At 38.4% G+C, this 17,410-nt stretch overlaps 1 protein-coding gene across 1 annotated transcript in view; it reads left to right on the top strand.

Moving 5' to 3' along the window:
- Positions 1 to 17,410, top strand: part of LOC127786614 (phenylacetaldehyde reductase-like) — an 81,087-nt gene that overhangs the window by 51,843 nt on the left and 11,834 nt on the right. Inside the window, exon 5 of the mRNA XM_052314118.1 lies at positions 4,563 to 4,749. Within this exon, the coding sequence (XP_052170078.1) occupies positions 4,563 to 4,749 (187 nt within the window). The remainder of the gene's footprint in view (positions 1 to 4,562; positions 4,750 to 17,410) is intronic.

Below are 17,410 nucleotides of genomic sequence, written 5' to 3' on the forward strand. Positions count from 1 at the left end.
GCTTACTAAAGAACTAAATTGTCATCCTGTCTTCTCTCCTCATATGTGTAAATTTTAGGCCATGGACATGGGGAAGATGATTGGTATGGTTGAGGAACAAAATGGACAGTATGTCTTGCAAGGGGAGAGTGATTGTCCTAAAAGGAGATAGTTGAGGCTTGCTTGTTCATCCCAATCAACTTCAAATCACTCCTTCATTTGACTCCATCACTTTAGACTAGGTCATCCCCCCTTTGTTCTATTAAAAGACATGTTTCCCGCCTTGTTTAAGACTCTAGACCCTAGTAGTTTTCAATGTGATGTGTGTGTAATGGCTAAACACCATCGAGTGTCCTATTCAATCATCCATAAACTGTCATCGAAGCCATTTTCTTTAATTCATTCTGATGTTTGGGGGCCATCCAAGATACCAAATTGTTCTCGGGAAAAATGGTTTATTTCCTTTATAGATGACCATACTCGCATGTGTTGGATTTTTCTATTAAAAGACAAGGCTTCCATTGGAACTGTCTTGCCCTATTTTTGCAAAATGATTTCCAATCAATTTTTCATATCCATCCAAAAATTTTGTACTAATAAAGGGATTATTTCAACAATCACGTGCATCAGTTTTACCAACAAGAGGAGATAATCCATGAATTTTCTTGCATAGATACTCCACAACAAAATGGAGTAGTTGAACGAAAGATGAGACATCTCCTAAATGTGACTAGAACTCTTCTTCACCATTACTATGTCCCTGAACAATTTTTTGGGGAAGCTGTTCTAACAACAGCTTATGTGATTAATAGGATTTCATCTAGGGTCCTAAACAACCAAAGTCCTTTCCAATGTCTAGCATCTTTTTTCCCAGATCTGAATTTGCATTCTCCTCTACCTCTGAGAGTGTTTGGTTGTGTGTGTTTTGTTCACATTCCTAAAGCCAATCGAGACAAACTTGATCCTAGAGCTCATAGATGTGTCTTTCTCGGGTATTCTCCTACCCAAAAAGGCTACAAATGTTTCAACCCTACCTCACGAAAGTTCTATGTCTCCAAAGATGACACTTTTGTCGAGTCTCAACCATTTTTTGGTTCTCCTCAAATTAGTCCTCAGGGGGAGACTGTAAGGGATGGGGATCAAGACCCTAGGAATTTCTTCCCTAACCTAGAATCAACAACACCAAGCTCCAGTGCGCTTGATGGTACTGATTAGCCTCCTAATCTCATCCCTTATTCCTCTCCTTAGCATACTTCTTCACCTAATTCCTTCCATCAAAATGCAAATTGCAATGAACAAGCAGTCCAATAGCTGCCATCCCCAATTAGGTTTAAGGGCTCTCCTTATGTATTCAAAAGAAGACAACCTATTGATGATCCTCAGCTTGCATCAGCATCAGATCCTAACCCAAGTATGGAATTCACACCTCACACAATTTCCATTCCAACCCTATCTAATCCTGAACCTAATGATTTGGATCTACCCATTGCTATAAGAAAAGGGGTCAGAAACTATACAAAACATCCCTTGGCCAATTACCTATCCTATCATTGCCTTTCCCAAAGCCATAAAAGCTTCCTAACATCCTTGGATGTTATTGTTATTCCAAAGTCAGTAGCGGAGGCTTTAAAAGATCAGAAATGGAAGGAGGCTATGTTGGAGGAGATGAGGGCCCTAAATAAAAATCAAACATGGGAATTGGTGTCTAGACCCAAGGGAGTCAAGCCGATGGACTGCAGGTGGATTTTCAATTTAAAATACAAGACTGATGGAATCCTAGAAAGGTATAAAGCAAAGCTGGAGGCCAAGGGCTATACTCAATCCTATGGCATAGACTATCTTGAGACCTTTGCTTTTGTGGCAAAGATGACCACAGTCAGAGTTCTCATATCTCTAGTAGCTAATTTTGGGTGGAAGCTACAACAACTAGATGTAAAAAACGCCTTCTTACATGGAGATTTAGAGGAGGAGGTATTTATGGAGTTATCTTCAAGATTTTAGCAAGAAGGTGCAGGAAAAGTATGCAAACTTAAGAAGGCTTTATATGGGCTCAAGCAGTCCCCATGAGCCTGGTTTGGTAGGTTTTCTAAGGTCATGAAATCTATGGGGTACCATCAGAGTAGAGGGGATCATACTCTTTTCATCAAGCACATGAGAGATAAGGTAACAACCTTACTTGTTTATGTTGATGACATTGTGGTTATAGGAAATAATGAGGAAGAACAACAGATTCTCAAGGCAAATTTAGCCAAGGAATTTGAAATTAAGGACCTTGGTGTTCTAAAATTTTTTTGGGGGATTGAAGTAGCATACTCTAAGGCAGGGATTTTCTTGTCTTAACGTAAGTATGTACTTGATTTGCTAGCTGAAACAGGTATGATAGGGGGAAAAAGAACCAACATACCAGTAGATTCTAACATCAAATTGCAGGAGAATCCTAATAGAGAGCTAGTGGATAAGGGCAAGTTCTAACGGTTAGTGGGTAGGCTGATAAATCTCTCTCACACTAGCCCTGACATAGCCTTTGCTGTTAGCCTAGTGAGTCAATTCATGCACACCCAACCGAGGAACACATGTGTGTAGTGAGAAGGATCTTGAACTATCTAAATGCTACACCAAGCAAAGGTATTCTGTTTGCACTAGGGGTTGATTTAAACATCAAAGGATTTACTGATGCAGATTATGGCAGATCTCTAGTTGATAGAAGATCCAGAACTGGATATTGTGCATTCTTAGGGGGGAATTTGGTGTTATGGAGAAGTAAGAAGCAAGGAGTTGTGGCAAGATCAAGTGCAGAGACAGAATTCAAGGCATGGCCCTTGGTTTGTGTGAGTTGTTATGGCTGCAAATCATTCTAGAGGATTTGAATGGCAAGGTGCAAGGTCCTATTGAACTTTTGTGTGAGCAGTCAGATATTAGTATTGCTCATAATCCTGTTCAACATGACAAGAGAAAGCATATAGAAATTGACTGACACTTCATTAAGGAAAAGTTGGATTCAGGCCTACTTCAGATTCCCTATGTGTCATAAAAAAATCAAGTGGCGGATGTTCTTATTAAAGGGCTGACTGTCAAAAGGTTTGAAGATTTAATAGGCAAGCTGTGAATGATAAACATTCATTCACCAAGTTGAGGAGGAATGTTGATGCACAAGAAGAAATATGTGTGTGGTGATATGTGTGCGTGTGGTGGTCAAAGAATGCAACAGATCTTTAGATGTCTTCCTAATCTAGAATAGGAAGTTTCCCAAGTCAGACTTAGGAAACTTTCCTAATAGTGTGGATATGTATTCTTTCCTTATGTTGTATTTCTTGTAGAAGGTAGGTTTCTTTATGTGATTTCCCTACTACTCTATAAGAGGATCTCATTGCATACATTCCGATTATGAGAGAAATTATTCCACTCATTGTTTATTCAGTTTTCTACAGTAGTTTCTACCACATCCCATAAATTTGTTGAGATGACCATGGTTTTCATTTTGATACACTTGAAGTGATAGTTTTCCACTGAGAAAATGGAGGTTGGACGGGACTCCTATCAAAAGGTAGGAATCTTGGCCATACCTTCTTTTCTGCAACTTCTTTCTTCTGTTTCTGCGGCCAAGACAATCTTCTTTCACCTTTGATCTGATACCATTCATGTTGGCTGATTCTTCAAATCTTTATAATTGAAAGCAGAACAATTTTTCTGTTTTCTTCAAGTCTGCATTTTCTGCAGAGATTAGCACAGGAGGAGGAAGAGACTTCAACTTTCTGATTCCTTTTTCTTGTTAGTTATTTCAAGAAGTGCAGTACATTTATATGACAAGGAAGTCTATATCTGGCACACCAACAGTTTCTAACTAAATAGCGTTAGATCTAGTTTATTTTATTAAGCAAATACATAATGAACTCAATAAATACTTAGTGAATAGTGCTGTAAGTAGAACATTCCAGCACATTACTATTAATCTTCAAAAACTATGTTCTTGCAGATCTCTATCAGTGATTCACTTCGCTATCCACATAACCTTTCAAGTCACCTTCTATACTCGTATATGCTTTATGTATTCCATGCAATAACCTCTCTAATCCTCCCAAATTTGTGCCTTTATCTCCTATTCTAATCTGATTTGTAGGGCATGTGTACTAAGAGTAATCCTAGTCTCTTCTCCAAGAATTAACTTTTACAGTGGTAATCCTATCTCCCAACCTTTTTAGATCTACTACCTTGTCTGTTACTATCTTACCCAAAATAATCCCCATTATATTTCTTGTATGGTCTTTCCCTAAGTACCAAAGATTTTATCTTGATTCAGCCAATATTTTAGCTTTCTCACCAATATATCTAGTCTCTTAGAGGCAAGTAATATTGTTTGTCTCGTTCTCAAACCACCTTGTAAGAAAAGTAGTTGTACTAAAAATAGTGACTGGGTTCTGAAAAGAGTTTCAGATGTACTGAAGTTGACTGCTATCACTATGCAAGTGCTTGGTTAGAAATGTCTACATGTTGTGTTCTGGCAAACCAGACAAGTGCATCCTGTTCATTCTGACTATAGATGCAAAAACCTTGTGATGCAAATAGTTGATTTTTATTAAATGCAGGAGCTCCAACATTTCCAAATGTAATCTTCCGATTGGTTGATGTCAGAGATGTTGCCAATGCACACATTCAAGCATTTGAGATTCCTTCAGCTAATGGAAGATATTGTTTGGTTGGGAGAACTGTGCACTGCTCTGATGTTTTAAAGATCTTAAGTGAGCTTTACCCTGAGTTAAAGCTTCCTGAAAGGTATGTATCTTTTCAATTTAATCCCAAAGTATTACATGTCACTCAAGTGTCGGTAGCAAAAGCAACTGATGTTAATGTGACTTTCACTAATTTTTCTTAAGCTGCATTACTTCATTCCAGTTCAGTTCTTTGCCATCATTAAGTTGCTTCTTTACCCCATGCCCCGTTTATGGTGAATAGTATTTCTTGCTTTTTTTTTTTTTTTTTGAGAAAAGAGAAGAGTTAAACATTCTTCTCATTAATGTAGATTTTCATGGACCAACTATTGGCCATAATTTTCTTTTCTTACACTACTCTACTATCCTCTCTCTCTCTCTTTGGGGGGATTCCTTTCATTCATTGGGGACTGTTTGGTGGGGGAAACCTTATATGCTTCAAGAACTATAACTTTTGAGATTAGTAAAAATCCAATACATGAATACTTATGACATGTGATGTCAATATCCAGTCTGAACTAACCATCCTATTCATGATTGCGTGGAGGGATCATAATTGGTGTGTTTGTTCCTAACTTGAACCTAGGGAACTTGTGTTTATAGGTTAGTGCTGTATCAAACAGTATGAAAGAGCTTGAAAAGAATTCAGAACTGAAAACCGAGAGAGGAAAGAAAACTCTCAATATTCACCAGTGAAATTACAAAATGAATACAATGCTAACAAAGAGAAGACACTACTATTTATAGTAGTTGTCTTAACAACAAGCCTCTACACTGAGACATCTTATAACCGCCTAACAACAATAAACAAAATAGAAGCAAAAACATAAACAGCAACATAACAATACAATAAGAAGCCTATCATACTCTCACATTCCCCCTCAAATCAGACCCCATGAAGAATCAACTGACAATAAGCAAACAACAAACAAGCTACTCTTTGACTGTTGACGTGAGACGGATTCTTGGAAGATCAGGCTTCTGAATAGGAGATATCCTTAGACGAAGCTTATCACAGAGAAACTGAAAACGACTTCTAGCTAGGCCTTTAGTAAAAACATCAACAACTTGATAGTCAGTAGGAACATAGCGAATTTCAACCTCCCCATTCTCAACTTTCTCTTGCACAAAGTGAACATCAATCTCCAAATGCTTAGTACGAGCATGAAAAACAAGATTTTCAGCAATGTTTTTAGCAACTAGGTTATCACTCCAGAGAATAGGAATATGAGTACATGGATAGCCAAGCTCTGAAAACAAGGATTTTAACCACATAATTTCAGTCACACCTTGAGTAATTGCTCGGTATTCAGCTTCTCCGACAGACCTAGCTACAACTGACTACTTACGAGAACTCCATATAATCAAGTTACTTCCAAGAAACACTCACAACCCACTGGTAGATCGACGAGTAACTCGACAACCTGCGTGATCAGCATCCGCATACACTGTAAGAGAAAGATCAGCTGAGAAGGGAGAAAAGAACAACCCCAAACCAAGAGAACCTTTAAGATACCGAAGCAGACGCTTGCAAGCAACCCAATGTTGCTGCTTAGGAGCTAAAAGAAACTGACTGAGTCGATTAACAATGAAAGCAATATCCGGTCTAGTATAGGTGAGATATTGCAAGGAGCCAATCACAGTGCAATAGAGAGAAGGATCCGAGAAAGACTCACCTTCATCAGTTAAAGAATTTGCTGTGTTAACTAGATTCGCACAAGGCTTACAATCCAACATGGCGGTTTTCTTTAACAGATCAATTGTATACTTAGTTTGAGTGAGGTAAAGGCCATCAGTGTTACGATGAGCCTCAAAACCAAGAAAATAGCTGACAGAACCCAGCGTTTTGAGAGCAAAATATATATTCAAATCTTGAATACAAGCTCTAAGGGCTGAAGAATCGGAACCTGTAATCAGTATGTCATCAACATAGACTAAGACATATAGAACATACTGAGCAGTTCTCTTAACAAACAAGGAAGCATCTAAAACTGTTCTAACAAAACCCTAAGATTGCAGAGCAACTCTCAGCTTGGTATACTAGGCTCGTGGTGCCTGTTTTAATCCATAAAGAGATTTTCTCAGCTTGCAAACATGAGTAGGAAACTGAGAATGAACAAACCCTTCTAGTTGAGACCTAAAAACATCCTCACTCAAATCACCATTCAAAAAGGCATTATTAACATCCACTTGTTGGATGTCCCAGCCGAAAGTAACAGTCAAAGAAAACAACACTCGAATTGTTGGGGCTTTAATAACAGGACTGAAAGTCTCGGCATAGTCAATGCTGGGATTTTGATGAAATCCCTTGGCCACCAAACGTGCTTTGTAACGAAGCACTGTACCATCTGCCTTATATTTAATCCGGAAAACCCACTTGCAACTAATAACATTCATGTTTTTAGAGAAAGGAACTAAATCCCAAGTGTGATTATGTTGTAAGGCAGTATGCTCTTCTTCCATAGCCTTGACTCATTTTGAATCTAAGAAGGCCTCACGAACGGTAGTAGGTTCCAAAGAGCTCACTAAGGCATGAGGAGATGTAGTAGTAAGAAGTTTAGCCTTTGATCGAGTGACCATAGGATGAACAGAAGGTTTAGGAACACGAGAGGCTGCTAGCAACAACAAAGGAGGCTCCAACAATGGAGAGGACAAGGATGAAAAGGACACAGGAGAATAAGGTTGAGAAACAACAGGTAAAGACTGAGAAGTGGAAACAGTAGGAGATGAAGCTGAAGAAGGTGGAGAAGATGATAAGGAGAAAGAACCCGAAGGTTGTGCTACTACAGAGGAAGGAGATGACAAATGAGAAAAAGAAGGGAATGACTGAAATACCGAAGTAGATGGACGACTCGAAATAGTAGAAAGAACACCAGATGAAGAAGAAACAGACTAGAACAAACTAGGATAAGGAAAATCATCTGGATTAAAAAGAACATGTCTAGAAATATAGACACGACCAGAAGGATGCAAACATTTATAGCCTGCATGACCATGACTATACCCAATAAAGACACATTTTGTGGAATGAAAGCTGAACTTATGTTTGGAATAGGGACGAAGATAAGGAAAGCATGCGCAGCTAAAAGGCTAAAGAAAACGATAATCGAGTGATTTAAGAAATAACATCTCAAAGGGTGTTCGAAACTTGAGACGAGCTGAAGGAAGCAGATTTATAAGACAAACTGCAGTTTGGAAAACGCCTACCCAAAACCTAAGAGGCATAGCAGCATGGCTTAATAAAGTGAGTCCCATTTCAGCTATGTGATGGTGTTTTCTTTCAGCAACACCATTCTGCTGAGAAGTATGAGGACAGGTAAAACGTGGTTGAATGCCATGTGAATGTAAATAAGGTAGAAAAGCTCTAAACTCTCCCCCATTGTCTGTTTGTAGAGACTTAATCTTGGCATTATATTGAAGTTCAGCTAGTTTGTGAAAGGTAATAAAAACTGACAAAGCATCAGATTTTAACTTTAGAGGGTATAGCCAGGTATAACGGGTGTAGGCATCAACAAAAACAATATAGTAACGATAGCCTTCGGTTAAAGTGGGAGAAGGCCCCCATAGATCAGAATAGACCAGTTCAAGTGGTCTGACTGCTATGATTTCACAATCAGAAAAAGGAAGTTGATGAAGTTTACCAATTTTGCAAGAATCACAAAAAGATAGAGATGCAAAAAAAATGGAACTTGAATTTTATTCAACACCAATCGCAGTACATTGAGTGAAGGATGCCTTAGTTTTGCATGCCATTGCTTGCAAGCGTGATTAGTTTGGGCAACATTTACATTTACAGTAGATAACATTCCTGAATCAGAAAAAGTGGACTGTTTACAGTTTGGAAAAGAAAACTGAGTACATGTAGAAGGAGATGTACTGCGTACAAGAGACTTTGGACTAAATGAATGAGCTGGAAGCTTGAAATCAGCAGAAGCAACAGTTGAATTCAGTTGATATAGCCCATCCTTAAGCTGCCCTCTGAGTAGCACTTGTCCGGTATTCTTGTCCTTAATCACCCAAGTATGAGAATCAAATTCAGCAACAAGATCATGATCCTTAGTTAACTGAGAGACACTGATTAAATTTTTTCGCATGTTAGGAACATGTAAAACATTAGGTAAGGTAATACAAGACATAGGCTGAGAATGAGAATACAATTGTCCAAGGCCAACATTTGAGATTGAGAGTTTCTTACCATTACCAACAGATACCTTATCTCTACCATTATAAGGAGTATGCAATGAGAGATTTTGAAGATTGGTGGTGATGTGATTTGTTGCTCCAGAATCAACAAACCACGGCTGATCAGAAAAATATGGTTGTCGATCATAAGACTGACGATCTAAAGGCTATTGAGAAAATTGATTATAGTGAGCACTTTGAACCAAGCCAACATCACTCATGTAGACCTCATTAGAGTCACTTAGGGAGGCTATATAAGCTCTAGAATCTGACTGTGAATTCACTGGTAAATTACCAAACTTGTTCTGGTTTGGAACAAAACCAACGAATCTTTGAAAATTCTTATCAAAGCGATGATAACATCGATAAACCAGATGTCCTGGTTTGCCACATAATTGGCAGTAAAAACGTCTACTAGACTGACGACCTCGACCACGTCCTCCTCGTGTACCAAAACCACCTCCTCTTTGATTTTGACCTCCTCTCATACTCTGAAAATTATTAGCTCCTCCTCTTTGATTATAATCACTCAAATTGACTTGCATTGAAGGTGTGACCGAATCAACATTAACCGTCGACTGTGGTACATTCTTAGAGATTAATCTCTGTTCATGCATTAATAGCAGGTACTGGACCTTGTCTAGATCTACATCATTCATCTGGTACATCACTAGGCTGACTACAGTTTCATAGTCATGGTCTAAACCATTAAGAATTGTAAGCAACAATTCTTTGTCATCCAAAGGTTCACCTATAGTAGCCAACGAATGTCCAATTGTCTTAATCTTGAGAATATAGTCGTTAATCGACATATCATCTTTCTTAACTAGTCGTAGCTGCTGCTTAAGCTGAAACGACCTAGCGATTGTTTGCCTCGAATACAAATTCTCAAGTGTAGACCATACCTCAGAAGATGACTCGCAATGTATTACTTGCGCTAGTACATCCTTATCAATTGTGGAGAACAACTAGCCAAGAAGGAGCTGATCTGATCGCAACCACGCCATATACTCTGGATTCAACATCTGTCCTACAGCTTCCTTATCACCAGGCTCAGCAACATACTTAGGCGATGGTGAGACCTTATTCAAGAATGGAAACAGATCGAAGGCGCGTATCGTAGTTGGAACTTGCGCCTTCCAAAAAATATAGTTTCCAGAATCCAATTTGATAGGAATAAATTGGAAGGCCTTCACAATTGCACCAAAATCAAATTGCGAAGAAAGAGAAAAGGTAGACGACGAGCAAGGTGGTGAAGAGGAGGAAGCACCTTGAACAGGTGACGAATTCATGACTTACGTCAGAAGCTCTGATACCATGAAATAGTATGAAAGAGCTTGAAAAGAATTCAGAACTGAAAACCAAGAGAGGAAAGAAAATTCTCAATATTCACCAGTGAAATTACAAAAGGAATACAATGCTAACAAAGAGAAGACACTGTTATTTATAGCAGCTGTCTTAACAAGAAGCCTCTACACCGAGACATCTTATAACCGCCTAACAACAATAAACAAAACAAAAGCAACAACATAAATAGTAACATAACAATACAATAAGAAGCCTACCATACTCTCACACTGTAAAATCCTAATTGTTACATTTACAACAAAAAAAAAAAAAATCCTAATTGTTAATTCATAGTTGAGGAGGAATTAGGATTTATATATATATATACTCTTATCACACATTTCTATAAATTTATATGGGTAAATTGCCCTACCCCCAGTGGTTTGGCCATTTGCACAAAAACCACTTATGGTTTAAAAATGAATATTAGTCCTCGTGGTTTGCATTTTTTTCTTATACCCCCTTCTGCCAATAACAACATTAATTAAAATATAATAAACCAAATGAACCTAAATTTAAGATGAAAATTAAAATAAAAAGAAAAAAAAATTAAGAAAGCCATTGATGGTGGGTAGGAATCCATCAATGATGGTTCCTATTGCCAATGATTCATCAGCTACCCAAAAGAGCCCATTTTTTATGAACCATCAACCATTGTAATATATATATATATATATATATTGTAGGAAATTAGAATAAAACTCTCATATCTTGAATGTACATGGGTTCATCCTCTTATAGAGGAAAAGGAGTACAAGAAAGGAAACTAATCTAATATACAAGAAAGGAAACCAATCTAATATACAAGAAAGGAAACTAATATAATTACAAGAAAGGAAAAGAAAGATACATATAAACATTCTTAGGAAAATTTCCTAAGATTGAATTAGGTAATATCCTATTTTAGTTTTTGGAAACTTCTAAAGATCTCTTGACATATCTTCGGGATCCAACATATCTTTGTGATCCAACACTCTCCTTCAAGCTGGTGAATGAATGTAGGTCATTCCCAGCTTACTTACTAGAACTTCAAATCGTTTTGCAGGCAACCTTTTAGTTAACACATCAACTATTTGATTTTCAGATGACACATGAGGAATCTAAATTAGACCAGCATCCAACTTCTCCTTTATGAAGTGCCGGTCTATTTCTTCATACTTTGTCCTGTCATGCTGAATGGGATTGTGAACAGTATTAATGGCTAATTGATTATCACAAAATAGCTTAATAGTACCTTGGATCTAGATCTTTAAATCTTCTAAAATAATCCGTAGCCACAGTAATTCACATAAACCTAGGACCATGGCCCTAGACTCAGCTTTCACACTAGATCTTGCCACCACATTTTTCTTTTTACTCCTCCAAGATACAAGATTTTCCCCCAAAAATATATAATACCCAGTGGTAGATCTTCTATCAATTAAAGAACCACCATAATCTGCATTTGTGAATCTTTGTACATTTAATTCAGCCCCAACTTTAAACAAGATGCCCTTACCTAGTATGGCCTTTAGGTAGCATAATATCTTTCTTACTACCTGCATATGCTCCTCGGTTGGGCTATGCATGAATTGGCTTACTAGGCTGTAGTAAATGCTATGTTAGGCCTAGTATAAGAGGGATAGATTAGTCTGCCAACAAGTCTTTGGAACCTTCCTTTATCTACTACCTTCCTCTTTGGATCTTCCTTGAATCTGATGTTAGGTTCCACAGGTACGTTGGTTCCTCTGTCCCCTGTCATCCCTATTTCAGCCAACAAGTCTAACTCATACTTACATTGGGATAGGAAGATTCCAGCCTTAGAGTAAGTAACTTCTATTTCTAAAAAATATTTGAGAACACCAAGGTCTTTAATCTCGAATTCCTTAGCCAATTTCCCTTTGAGGGTATGTTGTTTCTAGCCTTAGAGTAAGCAACTTCTAATTCCAAAAAAATATTTGAGAACCCCAAGGTCTTTAATCTCAAATTCCTTAGCCAATTTCCCTTTGAGGGTCTGTTGTTCTTCATCATCATTTCCTGTGACCACTATATCATCAACATACACTAGTAGGGTTGTGACCCTTTCTCCCGAATGTTTAAAGAAGAGGGTATGGTCCCTTTTGCTTTGGGAGTATCTCATAGACTTCATGACCTTAGAAAACCTCCCAAACCATGCCCTTGGGGACTGCTTGAGCCCATACAAAGCCTTTTTTAGCCTACACATTGTACCTACCTCTCTTTCCTAAAATCCAGGAGGTAACTCCATGAACACTTCCTCCTCTAAGTCCCCATGTAAGAAGGCATTCTTTACATCGAGTTGTTGCATCTTCCACCCGAAATGAGTTGCTAGAGATATAAGGATCCTCATAGTGGTCATCTTTTCCATAGAGGCAAAGTTTTCAAGATAATCTATGCCATAGGACTGAGTGTAACCCTTGGCCACCAACCCAGCTTTGTATCTCTCCAAAATTCCATCGGCCTTGTACTTTAAATTAAATATCCATTTACAGCCAACTGGGGTTATTCCCTTAGGTCTAGGCACCAATTCCAACGTCTAGTTTTTATTTAGAGCATTCATCTCCTCTAGTATGGCTTGCTTCCAATTCTGGTCTTTTAGAGCCTCATCTACTAACTTAGGAATAACAATGGTATCCAATAAGGTTAGGAAGCTTTTGTGGCTTTGGGAGAGACGATGGTAGGATAGGTAATTAGGCAAAGGGTGTAAGGTATAACTTCTGACCCCTTTCCTTACAACAATTGGCAGGTCCAAGTCATTAGAAATAGGGTTAGGAAGGGTTGAATCCCATGGTTGTGTGGATTCCATACCTAAACTGAGTATGATGCTGATGCAGGTTGAGAGTCCACAATGGGTTGCCTCCTTTTGAACACATATGTTGAGCCTTTAAACCTAACTGGGGATGGCAATCGAGGGACTACTTGCTCATTGGATGTTGCAAGTTGAGGAGAGATAGGAGAGGAAGTAGGAGGGATAGGAATAGGAGTGGAATTAGGTTATAGAGACTAGTTTGTGTTAATTAGAGGGTCAATCATTAGGTCATTGGAGCTGGTTGGTGTTGGTGCCAAGTCAAGAAAGTCATCCCTAATACTTTGGTCCCCATATTCTCCATTCTCCCCCTGGGACCAGTCGAAGGAGAACCAAAAAAGGCTGAGACAAAGGTAACATCTTTGGAGACATGGAATTTCCCAAAGGTAGGATTGTAACACTTGTAGCCCTTTTGAGTGGGAGAATAACCAAGGAAGACACACCTAAGAGCTCTAGGATCAAGTTTGTCTCGTTGGTTTTTAGGAATGTTAACAAAGCACACATAACAAAACACTTGAAGTGGAAGAGGGGTATGTAGAGTGAAGTCTGGAAAGAAGGATGACAAATAGCATAAATGGGTTTGATTATTTAAAACCTTAGATGGAACTCTATTAATGACACAAGCTACTGTTAGAACAACCTCTCCCCAATAATTTTTAGAGACATGGTGATGATGGAGAAGAGCCCTAGCAACATTAAGAAGATATCTCATCTTCCTTTCAACTACTCCATTTTGTTGTGGAGTATCTATGCAGGAAGAATCATGAACAATCCCTTCTTGTTGGAAAAACTGATGCAAATGATTATTGAAATAATCCCTTGCATTATTAGTGTGGAATTTTTGTATAGGGGTGTCAAATTGAGTAGAAATCATTTTGCAAAAATAGGGCAATATAGTTCCAATGGTAGCTTTAGAAAAATCCAACACATTCAAGTACAATCATCTATAAAGGAAATGAACCACCTAGCACCAGAACAGTTTGGAATCTTGGATGGTCCCCAAACATCCGAATGGACTAAGGAAAAAGGTTTAGAAGACATTTTATTATTGATTGGATAGGACACACGATGGTGTTTTGAAATAACACACACATCACACTAAAACATACTAGGCTCTAGGGTTTTAAACAAAGCAGGAAACATATACTTTAACAAAGTAAAAGGAGGGTGACCTAGCCTAAAATGATAGAGCCAAATGTTGGCAAAGTCAGAATTGGACTGGAATGAGCAAGAAATTGTGTGTTGCCTCCCCTTAGGATGACTCTCCTTGTGTAAGAAGTACAAACCATTATGCTTCTCGGCCACACCAATCATCTTCCCCATGCTCATGTCGTAAAATTCACACATATGAGGATAGAAAATAGCATGATAATTTAAGTCCTTGGTGAGTTGATGAATAGAGCCAAGGTTGGTAGCTAAGTTAGGTACATGAAGTACTTGCTTGGCAGATATACTAGGGCTAAGATTAACCTTGCCTGTCCAGTGATGGGAACTAAGCTTCCATTAGCAATTGTTATCTATTTAGGGATTTCAAGGGGCTTATATATCTCAAAAAAATTCAAGTTAGGGGTCATATGGTTAGTAGCTCCTGAATCAAGGATCCACATGTTACTCCTAACAGTTTTAGAGGCAAAAAAAAGACTTAGAATGTAGGCATTTACCTTGCTGTGCAATTGAGCAGGCCCAATCCTAGATTGTCCTTAGGAAATTCTTGAGTTTAGTAATCTCCTCTGCATTCAATTGGGTGAGATCAGATCCAGTAGGATCTATCTTTTTTGTGGGTCTAGCTTCCTCCTGGTCCTTGCTGGAAATATAGGCCTGGTTCATTGGAGATAGGTTCTTAAATCCTCCCATTCTTCTCAAAACAGCTTCTTTCTCGTCTAGTTTAAAGCATGTATCCCTTGTGTGCCTTGGCTTCTTGCAATAGGTACACCATAGGCTGTGACAGCTAGAATTCTTTATTGACACCTTTGATTTTCTTGCTCTAAATTGTGTCCCTTCCCTGTTATTTGACACCATAGCTGAACTTTCTGCCCCATGTTCATTAAGCATAGCTACCCTTCTGTTTTCTTCACTTCTAACAATGGAAAATACTTCATTAAGAGAAGGCAATTTCTCTCTACCAAGCACCTGGATTTTCACCTGATCATACTTTTGATTTTGGCTTGCTAGGAATTCTACAGTCCTATCCCATTCAACAATCCGATTGAGGGTGGCAACATCCTTGCAGGATACCATTTTGATGTCATTTTGATGTCTTGATAATGGTCTAGTTCTAACTATAATCCTTTCATCTTATTGTAGTATTCTATGACAGTCAAGGCTCCTTATCTAGTGCCACTAATCTTAGTTTCAATGTCAAAAATAATCAAGGCATCTTGAACCTTAGAATAGGTTTTCCTCACAGTCTCCCAAATATCCCTTGCTAAAGTTAAAAACATAAAGTTTTTACTAACCTCTGGTTGCATGGCACTCCATAGCCAAGACATTATCAAGGAATCTTTAGTATCCCATGCTGCAAAGATGAGATCTAAAGCCTCTGGAGGAGTTCCAGTCAAGTGGCTCATCTTCCCTCGGCCTTTCAGGAATGTCTGCACAAGTTGAGCCCACTACAAGTAATTCCTACCTTCTAATCGGTAGGAATGGTGCATCCTAGGCAGCTCTCCTGCTCTAGTTGGTTGATCGATTGGGATTGATTTAGCAGTGGTCATAGTAGGTGCTGCTTCGGATATTTCTAACATGATTATCTGGAAAAAACAACCAGTTGAACAAGGAGAAAGCATTGAAGGCTGCTAGTAGTGGTCATAGTCGACGATGAAGGCTCGAGAAAAGAGTCCTAGGTTTTCTTAGCCTCTGATACTATGTAGGAAATTACAACAAAACTCTCATATCTTGAATGTACACAGGTACATCCTCTTATAGAGGAAAAGGAGTACAAAAAGGGAAACTAATCATATATACAAGGAATCTAATCTAGTTACAAGAAAGGAAAAGAAAGATACGTATAAATATTCTTAGGAAAGTTTCCTAAGACTAAATTAGGTAATATCCTATTTTAGTTTTTGGAAACTTCTAAAGATCTCTTGACATATCTTCGGGATCCAACATATATATATATATATATATATAGAGAGAGAGAGAGAGAGAGAATGTGCAAGACATCTTTGGGTTCTTCATTGATTTCAACTAATTCCAAATTTTGGAATTGGGGATGGATTCTATAACAGGATCTTGTCTTTGTTTCTAGGGAGATGATGGAGTTAGAGAAAGGGATTTAAGGTGAGTCAAGTGTGATTGCAACATCAACCATGACAATAAGGAGGAAAGGCGACGACAGCTAGGGTTTCACCAAGGAGGAGAGGTGACAGTAATGGTCAAACGTAGAGAGATCGGAGATGGGGAAGAAGAAGAAGAATAGAAAAGGTGAAGACAATGGTAGAGGCATCAAAGCAAGTTTGTTATGGAACCCATCAATTTCCTAAACCAAAACCCATTAGCTCTAGAAATTGATGGGTTCATGGAACACATTGACCATAGATAGATTTCTAGGATCTATTCAGCTGTGATTCATGCCAATGTTGCCTACCTTTCTTGTTGCAAAGAGAGATAGGGAAAGAGAGAGGAAGACTCTTCCTCTGCTGCCACCATTAACAACTACCATGATGGGTTCTTCCATTTTTGTTGTAGAGAAGATAGAGAGGATCGATATAGCAAAGAGAGAAACAAGGAGGGGATGACACAGGGACAAAGATAGAGGCGACGAAAAAGAGATGACAAGGAGATTGGTAACAATAGAGGCAATAGGTAGTGGCCGGTTAGAATGGATGTGTTTGGCGTGAGACCATGGTGCTTGCGATAGTGCAAGACTCACAATGGTGTTTGTAATGGTGAGTGAGTGAAAGAGAGGGAATGGGGGATGGAAGGGCAAGGGTTGGCCGGTGTTCGATGATCAGGAATAGTGACAGAAAAGGTGTCACCTGCAATGGCAAGAGCCATTGCTGACAACTTTTGGCCAAAAAACAAGTTTTGTTCTTTAGTGGTGCTTTTTTTTTTAATTTTATATGCTTAAATTTAGTTTTAGTTTTAATTATTTATTATTTAATTAACTTAATTTAGTTTAGCAAATTTTGTAATGAAAAGGGTGTCTAAACAAAAAATTTAAACCACAAGGGCCTTCAAAACCATTTTTAAAGCACAAAGATCTCCATGCAAAAGACTCAAACTGCAAGGGGTCTAAGTGCAATTTATATCTTAAACCCAAACTATAGTGACCCACTTTTTCACTCACTCCCCCCCCCCCCCCCCCCTCACACACACATACATGCATGCACACACATGCACATCTTCAATTTATATCTTATCTATTATACAATATTATGACTGATGATCACAT

This window comes from Diospyros lotus, chromosome 12 (genome assembly GCF_014633365.1).
Source record: "Diospyros lotus cultivar Yz01 chromosome 12, ASM1463336v1, whole genome shotgun sequence".
NCBI classification, from domain to species: domain Eukaryota; kingdom Viridiplantae; phylum Streptophyta; class Magnoliopsida; order Ericales; family Ebenaceae; genus Diospyros; species Diospyros lotus.